Here is an 8,267-nt window from a genome sequence, read left to right as displayed (position 1 = left end):
TGTTTATTTATTTAACATCTATCCATAAAGTTGTTTACTGATGTTACGTAATTGATTTCTACCACCTAATGAATTTCGTCCTCAACTCAAAAATAAAAAACGTGATTTATTTTTTATAAGTCGATATAATGTGAAATGTCAATTCTACTTAAATATCATTGCAACCATAAATCAAGATTTGTTACACCGATAAATCAAGATCTATATATAGTTGTCATCGACCATGAATAAAAAGACTATTAATCATCAGAAGAGATTACTACTAGTTCTAGACGTTTTTGGTTTTCCATTACTATTATAAAAAATATATATCATATGCTTGAAAAAATATAAATTAAAATGGTGTAACTTAACTCATTTATTGACTAAATAAAAGTTTTTTATAATTTTAGAAAAAAAAATGGGTTTCTTTTGTTTTTAGAGATTGAGTCTCGTGTACTTTGTATGGGATATCTCATGGCCCCCATGATACAATTAGGTAGTCCGTTAATGTCAAGCCAAACCTTTCACCATTATTTTTTGTCTATCCAACGTTGCTCTATCTAAGTAATGTCACTCTTATTTACTTATGAAAGTTATAGTACTGTTTGTTTGCTATTGGATCTCTTAAGTCTTAACGTTTTAATTTGACACTACGTTATCATTACAAATATTTTAGATACTTTGGAAATAAAACATAGTAGTAGATTGAATTACGTAGACCGATAAGTTATGAATTATGATCATTGTAACGAGTTTTTTATTCCTATGTGTTTAGACATGAGATCGACAAAACGAAATATTACTACTCCTAGTTTACATAAACTTTACAACTTTTTTCGACAGGGGTCCATGATAATTAATTATTTAACATGTAAGCAATAATCACGTAATAATGATTACATCGCCATTTCCATTATAGCACCGACAGTAGTTTCATATATTCAATTCTATCAGAGTACCAGTATAAAATAATAAGGTCAAAAAACTTTTCTTAAGGATTAATTTGCTAACCGGGAATTCAGTTGCAATGTCACCCCTTTTTTTAAGTCTTTTATTGATTAATAACTGTTTTTGGATATGCACAAGTACAGTTGTGTGTTCCTACAATCAGAATACATATACTATAGAAACCAGCAGGCAGCAGAACGAAACCTGATATGAACCAAAAACCATTCATGTCATGAGAGACATCGAGAATCAAAGACAAGGGAGTTCACATTTTTAAAAAAAGTTACAATAGCTATATGAGATGTGTGTAGTACTCCAAATTTTGAAAAATATGATGGTGCATATAAAAAGACTACATTATTAAGATTTATCTCATTACAGATACCATGTCACTAAAGTTATTTTGATTTGTTGAGTTTTTTTTTTGTTCTTAAATATCATTGTAGTTAACCATGTTAATCACTTAAGTGAAATTTCCTTTACTATAATAATTTTCAAAAATAAATACATCATTTATCCTACTTAAGTTAAGTATGAATACATTCTAAAAGCAATTTACAAAAGATAAAAAATTAAAAAGTGTATATTGATGTATAAACTAGTTTATAGTTCTTATAATGCATACTCCCATTGTTTATTTTTACTTGTCATTTCAGCCTTACTTTTTTGTTTTTTATTACTTGTCGTTTTGTATTTACGATGCAACTTTATGGATTAAATTTTCAATTTTACACCTAACTTTTAATTTATTAATTATTTATATCAAATGAATTAGTGTATTTGATCAAATGAATTACTTTTTGATCCGCTTGCTGGTGCGGGATGGGTTTGTTCATCGTCTCAGGACCCGACGCTAACAAAAGGAGCTACTAATTTCCGACGAAGTCTCTCTCCTTTACATGCTAAAGTTGAAGCTTTCATTTGGGCAATGCGGTGCATGATCAGACATGACTTCAGAGATGTGGCGTTCTATACAGACTGTTCAGACTTGGTGAAGATGGTGTCTTCTCCTTCGGACTGGCCAACTTTCTCGGTGTACCTAGACGACATAAAAGTAGACAAGGCAGAATTTTCGACTTTCTCTTTATCGCTTATCTCTAGAAACGCAAATGTAAGTGCGGACTTTCTGGCACGCCAAGTGCGTACTTCCCCGCATCATGTTTTGTATGTAAACAATTTTCCACCAAATTGGCTCGTTTGAGCTAATCTTTTGTTGACAAAAAAATGAATTAGTGTATTAATGAGGGATAAAATATAAAATTTGATTGTTTTCTTAATATGTGTGAAATTGTCTATAACGACAAATAATATAAAATGGAGGGAGTATTATTTTAGCAAGAAACTTAAAAGAATATTAGTATTTTTTTTACATGTAGAAGAAGCAGCAAGCAAAATACAATTTGGTTGAAATGGATGGTGTGTGACAAAAAATAATAATAATGGTAAATTAAATTGTTTGTGTTCTTTGTAGTAAATGTAATTAATGCACATTTACTTGAAAGATGTATGGAAGGAAAAATACGAGGAAGCCAAAACAAAATTAAAATTGTTTTTTGGAATTTGAAATAGAGAGAGGGAGAAAGAAGAGAAACCAAAAAAAACCCAAAGGTTAAAAAAAGATCTCTCTTTTTCTCTCTCTCTCTCTCTGCGCCTCCTTCTTCTCTCTCTCTTCTTCCTTGTGTGCTCTGCTCTCTGTCATTCTCTCTCTCCTTCCTTTTGTACTTCGCCATTGAAGAGAAAGAGAAATCACTTTCAATCTAAACTTCTTCCTTAGATTTTTTTCTTCTATTCTAATTGAGGACACAACACAAACAACAACGTTACAAAGTAAGGATTTTTTTTTTCTTCTCACTATTACTTCCGAAAAAAATAAAAACTTCTCCTTTCTCATTTTTTTCAACTCCTGTTCCATTTCACAGACTTCCCCAAATTTGTTTTTTTTTTTTTAAATTTCCCATTGAGAAGAGTGAGATTGGCGTTTCTGGAAGATAAAGTTAAGCCCTTTTTGTTTTTTTTTTGCTGGGTACGGTTTCGTTTCCTCGTGTGGCTTCTCCTTTCTTTCCCAGTAATGATTCCTGGGTTTTTGTTTTTCTAATCTGTTTCCCGTTTGTGATTTCAGATTTGGGGTCACCGGTTGAGAAAGCGGAGATCTTGAGGACTGCTTTTTTTTGGATTTTTGTTTTGTTTTGTGGGTATGGTTGATGAGAGTGTAATTTGAATGTGCTCCATTGCAAAGGTTTCGTTTCCACCATGACCACCAAGCGAGCCTACAAGCTTCGTATCCTTTTTTTTTTTAATTTTTTACTCCACCAGGATTCTATTTTTAGGGTTTGTTCTGGTATTCCAAGTGCCGTGCTTGATCTGTTGCTTTTATTTGATTCACGAGATCTGTTTTACATCTTCTTTTTTTTTTTTTTGTGAAGTTTGCATTTTCCCCCGTGGAGTAATTTAAGACCTTTGGAGGAGACTTGTCTGTTTGAATTTATGACTTAACCATCATCAAGTCAAGTTTGAGTTTTTGACTAGGGTCTTTTTTATTATCTGGTACTATTGCTTTAGCCTTGACTTTGTGTTGATACACAGAGGAATTTGTGGCACATTCTGCTGCTGTCAATTGTCTTAAGATCGGAAGGAAATCGTCTAGGGTTCTGGTTACAGGTGGGGAAGATCACAAGGTTAATCTCTGGGCTATTGGTAAGCCCAATGCCATTCTGGTCAGTTCTCCTGTCCACTGCTTTGCCTTGCTGCATTATGTTTTTTGTTATAAGTTAGTAGAGTGGTCTAGGAGGTTTCTCTCTGTCTGAGTGTTTGTTTATTATCAGCATCTCATTTATATCGTCTATTGTGGATGTTTGTTGTCAGAGCTTGTATGGGCACTCGAGTGGAATTGATTCAGTGACGTTTGATGCTTCCGAGGGCTTAGTTGCAGCAGGAGCTGCTAGTGGTACGATCAAACTTTGGGATTTAGAAGAGGCAAAGAGTAAGTTTTCTAGTGAACCCCTTCTCATTTGACTTGATTTGACTTGTACTATATTACTTATGCATCCTTTAACTTGTTATGATGAGTAGTTGTCAGGACTCTCACTGGTCATCGGTCGAATTGCATCTCAGTGGATTTTCATCCTTTTGGCGAGTTTTTTGCGTCTGGCTCGCTAGACACAAATCTTAAGATATGGGATATAAGAAAAAAGGGTTGCATCCATACTTACAAGGGTCATACTCGAGGAGTCAATGTACTCAGATTCACCCCAGATGGTCGCTGGGTTGTATCTGGAGGAGAGGACAACATTGTGAAGGTTGGTGGCTGCTTTCGTGTCTGTACTCATTTTTCATTTCTGGATATTAGATTTTATCTTGTCTACTGTGGAGGGAAACACTGCTGCTTAGTTGACATGATTAGTTAGGATTTACCTTCCGGAGAATTTGGAGCAAAATGAAACTGCACTTTTGGAAATAGACTATGAACTGGCTTCCGAAAGTTGGCACTTGGTAGTCCTTTCTGAAAGGAATAAGCTTGAGACTATTTAGTGTTACCTCTATGCACTTGAGCTGAATATGCTATAGGATAGTTTCTAGGACCTACTATTCTTGTGCTAAAAACATGCATAGACCACCTCACCAATTATTTCAGATGCTTCATCCCTCGTGGTTATTGCTTCTTTTACTCTCTCAGCCCGCACTGTATTGTTATCTTGAAAAGCAATTTACCGGAAACCTCTATATTTATCTTTCTGTGTGTTAATGGATCTGATATTCAGCTTGTCTTTACCAGGTGTGGGATTTAACAGCTGGGAAACTGTTGACTGAGTTTAAGAGTCACGAAGGGCAAATTCAAAGCCTAGATTTTCATCCTCATGAATTTTTACTGGCAACAGGTTTGTATTACTGTTAAAATTTTCTTACAGCAAGGCTCTCTCTACTTTTGGGATGACATTCATGATACCAACACAAATAAAAAAATTCTATTCTAGGCTAAGAGTGACTGATAACAAATGTATGTTGCGGTGCCAAGCTCAGGGTGTGTGTAACATAGACATTTTTAGAATGGTATATGTTGAGTAGATACTAACAATAGACTTCCAACGTTTTTTAACTTGTTGCCTTCTGGTCCCCCTACATGATTTTAATTATTGCTCCTTCTCCCTCTCTTTGGCAACGTTCACCAAACTTTAACATAGAATATGTAAAATTAGTTAGAGTACAATTATTTAGAGCATTCTGTTTTTGCCTGTGGTACAGGTTCAGCTGACAGGACTGTAAAATTCTGGGATCTGGAAACATTTGAGCTGATTGGTTCTGGTGGACCTGAGGTACTGCATTTTTTTTTATGTTAAGTCGAATTGGTGACATTTTTATTTCATTCTACCTTAAATATTCTCTTTTTCCCTAGACTGCCGGGGTCCGTTGCCTTAGCTTTAATCCAGATGGAAAAACTGTGCTTTGTGGATTGCAAGAAAGCCTCAAGGTGAATTCTTTTATACTTTGAATTGCAGTATGTAGGTTTTTAGATTAGATGTATGCCATGTTAATCGAACAAATCATCTTTTGAGGTTTCTTTCTTATGTTTACTCCTTTACTTTCAAAATACACATGCCTACTCTTCTTACCTCATTCCTTTAGTTTAATCTTGGGCAAATCATAGATTTTCTCGTGGGAGCCAATCAGATGTCATGATGGAGTAGATGTTGGATGGTCAAGATTGTCAGATATGAATGTTCACGAGGGAAAGCTTCTTGGTTGCTCGTACAATCAAAGTTGTGTAGGCGTGTGGGTTGTAGATCTCTCGGTAGTCCTCTCTCCCTACATATCATTATCTTGTTTGTTTTAATTGTAGCTGGTTTTAATCTTTACAAACCCACTCATTTTTGGATGCATGGGCAGCGTACTGAGCCATGTATGGCTGGAGACACTGCACAATCAAATGGTCATCCAGAGAAAAGATCTTGCTCAGGAAGAGATCCAGTAATTCTCAATGATAATAACTCAAAGACTGTTCTCGGGAAGCTTTCCGTTTCCCAAAACGTAGATCCTTTATTGAAGGAAACAAAGTCTCTCGGAAGACTATCTGTTTCACAGAATTCTGATTCTTCGACAAAAGAAACCAAGTCCATTGGAAGATCATCAATATCCCAAAATTCAGATTCTTCGATGAAGGAATCAAAGCCTCTCGGAAGGTTGTCAGTTTCTCAAAACTCAGATTTTTCGAAAGAGTCAAGGACGTTGTCATGTATGCTCACTTCTACTATTTTTCTCTTCTCTTCTTACTTGAATCTCAGCACTGATTAAATGATATGCTATCTCTTGTTTTGTCTGCTGTTTGAAGCCACAGGAAGTTTACCAAGCACTCCTCATAGGGTCAATTCGACCAATGTGTCAAAAGCCACTTCGGGTGTTTCAACAGCTGTCTCTAATGCTGCAACATCAAGGAGGAATTTTACAAAAGCTAACCCAAAGGCGAATCCTGTAAATAAGGCAGCGGATTTTGCTCCGGTGATTGTCCCAAGAGCAGACCCTAGAATAGAGCAGGCTACTGAATCCAGAGCAGAACTTGACATAATTGCAAGAACCATGCCTTATTCATTGCAGGCAGCTGATTCTCGAAGGTCACCTAGCAGCAGAAATAACNTTTGTCTGCTGTTTGAAGCCACAGGAAGTTTACCAAGCACTCCTCATAGGGTCAATTCGACCAATGTGTCAAAAGCCACTTCGGGTGTTTCAACAGCTGTCTCTAATGCTGCAACATCAAGGAGGAATATTACGAAAGCTAACCCAAAGGCGAATCCTGTAAATAAGGCAGCGGATTTTGCTCCGGTGATTGTCCCAAGAGCAGACCCTAGAATAGAGCAGGCTACTGAATCCAGAGCAGAACTTGACATAATTGCAAGAACCATGCCTTATTCATTGCAGGCAGCTGATTCTCGAAGGTCTCCTAGCAGCAGAAATAACCCTGATCTACCAAATGCTTCGGTTCTTGAAATGTCTGAGTCTCAGCTAGCTGAACCAAATCATATACTAGATGGAGGTACACTTCCTGGTGGAAAAGGTGGCATGCGGGGTGCAACTGAGCGAAGCATTAATGATTTTAGATACAAGAGATATGGAAGGAGTAATTCAAGGTCACGCATGGGGTCACCTCCACGGAACCACGATGAAAACTGTATGTATTTCTCCTTTTTAATATTTACCTGTTTGAGTGCCGATGGCAATGTCGCCTGATAGTCTTAGTGTCTTACACTACTTTGGCCCCTAAAATTTGGTGTATATGGTTAGTATTTATGAGGTTACTCCAGTGAAACATGCAAATAGTGTAAATAATCCTGTGTTTAAGAAAATAGGTTGCTTTTAGGTGCAACACATCACTTGTTTAGTTGGCCCTTGTAAGATTTCTGTAGCTGCGTTGAGTTTGATAGATTATCTTCTCAGTTCTAAGTTTTAGTCTTTGTTTCAGATGACTTGGTAAGCCACAAATCAAATAGAGACCCAAGCCCCACTGAAAGTCAGAAAGGAGGTAATGCTTTCATCCCAGCTTTCATCTTTTCCTTTGCAAATGGATTGGTTCTCATTCATATGTCTTACCATATCAGGAAGATTCCAGTCACTCGTCATAAACAGGGAGAGAAGGGGAACAAACTTTGAGGGTCCTGTTTCGAATTTTTCAAGTGGAAATGTGCCTGTTCCAAACATCCGCCCTTCAAATATGGTATAATAGCCTTAAATCTTTTCAGCTTGAGATGATGCAATAACACTGACCGCAAATTGCAACAATAGAGGGAAATTAGAATAAGTGTTATGAAAAAAGAATTTCAAATCCTTCAGAGCATCTTAATTGACATGATTTATTGTGATTAGTAGTTTCCAACTACTCATCTAGTCATAATTTCATTAGTGTTCCTCTGAGATCCAGAGATGATAGATATTGTATTTCCTTTCATATAGTTCAAGCAAAGAGGGAACCATATGCCAGTTGAACAAGGGGTCGATTCTCCTTCTGAAGATAATATCGTTGAAGACATAATGGGGAAACACGATCAATTTGTCAGCTCTATGCAGTCTCGTTTGGCTAAATTACAGGTAACATGGAACTAGTCAAGGTGTGACAATGTTGGTGGCTTGGCCCTAATAATACTAGTAGCTTTGATACTTTTTAGATTTTTTCATATACTTAGGCATATCTACGACCGCTTAGCATGCTTAGAATTACTATTTCAACATGTGACATGTTTTAGCTAGAAGTAAAAAGCTGGACATGGTCTTCCTGTTCTTGACAAATAAGGGAGCCTACTTTAAAATTTTGGTTCTCGCTTACTTGTGTTGATGGATTTTGAAGGTGGTTTTGA

The 8,267-nt window shown here is 36.3% G+C and overlaps 1 protein-coding gene across 5 annotated transcripts in view; it reads left to right on the top strand.

The window, feature by feature from the left end:
- Positions 2,603–8,267, top strand: part of LOC104736359 (katanin p80 WD40 repeat-containing subunit B1 homolog) — a 7,914-nt gene continuing 2,249 nt past the window's right edge. The window contains exons 1-16 of one of the 5 annotated variants that reach the window (XM_010456322.2): positions 2,603–2,757; positions 2,896–2,953; positions 3,050–3,208; positions 3,514–3,644; positions 3,793–3,910; positions 4,000–4,226; positions 4,703–4,805; positions 5,170–5,240; positions 5,321–5,395; positions 5,573–5,716; positions 5,812–6,157; positions 6,254–6,533; positions 6,855–7,087; positions 7,379–7,438; positions 7,515–7,630; positions 7,867–8,001. In XM_010456322.2, the coding sequence (XP_010454624.1) occupies positions 3,181–3,208; positions 3,514–3,644; positions 3,793–3,910; positions 4,000–4,226; positions 4,703–4,805; positions 5,170–5,240; positions 5,321–5,395; positions 5,573–5,716; positions 5,812–6,157; positions 6,254–6,533; positions 6,855–7,087; positions 7,379–7,438; positions 7,515–7,630; positions 7,867–8,001 (2,067 nt within the window). In that variant the 5' untranslated portion in view covers positions 2,603–2,757; positions 2,896–2,953; positions 3,050–3,180. Of the gene's footprint in view, positions 2,954–3,049; positions 3,209–3,513; positions 3,645–3,792; positions 3,911–3,999; positions 4,227–4,702; positions 4,806–5,169; positions 5,241–5,320; positions 5,396–5,572; positions 5,717–5,811; positions 6,158–6,253; positions 6,534–6,854; positions 7,088–7,378; positions 7,439–7,514; positions 7,631–7,866; positions 8,002–8,267 lie in introns of all 5 variants that reach the window. The other 4 variants (XM_019235137.1, XM_010456321.2, XM_010456323.2 and 1 more) reach the window with 4 other exon arrangements.

This window comes from Camelina sativa, chromosome 13 (genome assembly GCF_000633955.1).
Source record: "Camelina sativa cultivar DH55 chromosome 13, Cs, whole genome shotgun sequence".
NCBI lineage: Eukaryota > Viridiplantae > Streptophyta > Magnoliopsida > Brassicales > Brassicaceae > Camelina > Camelina sativa.
This window is presented reverse-complemented; position numbering and strand designations above follow the sequence as displayed.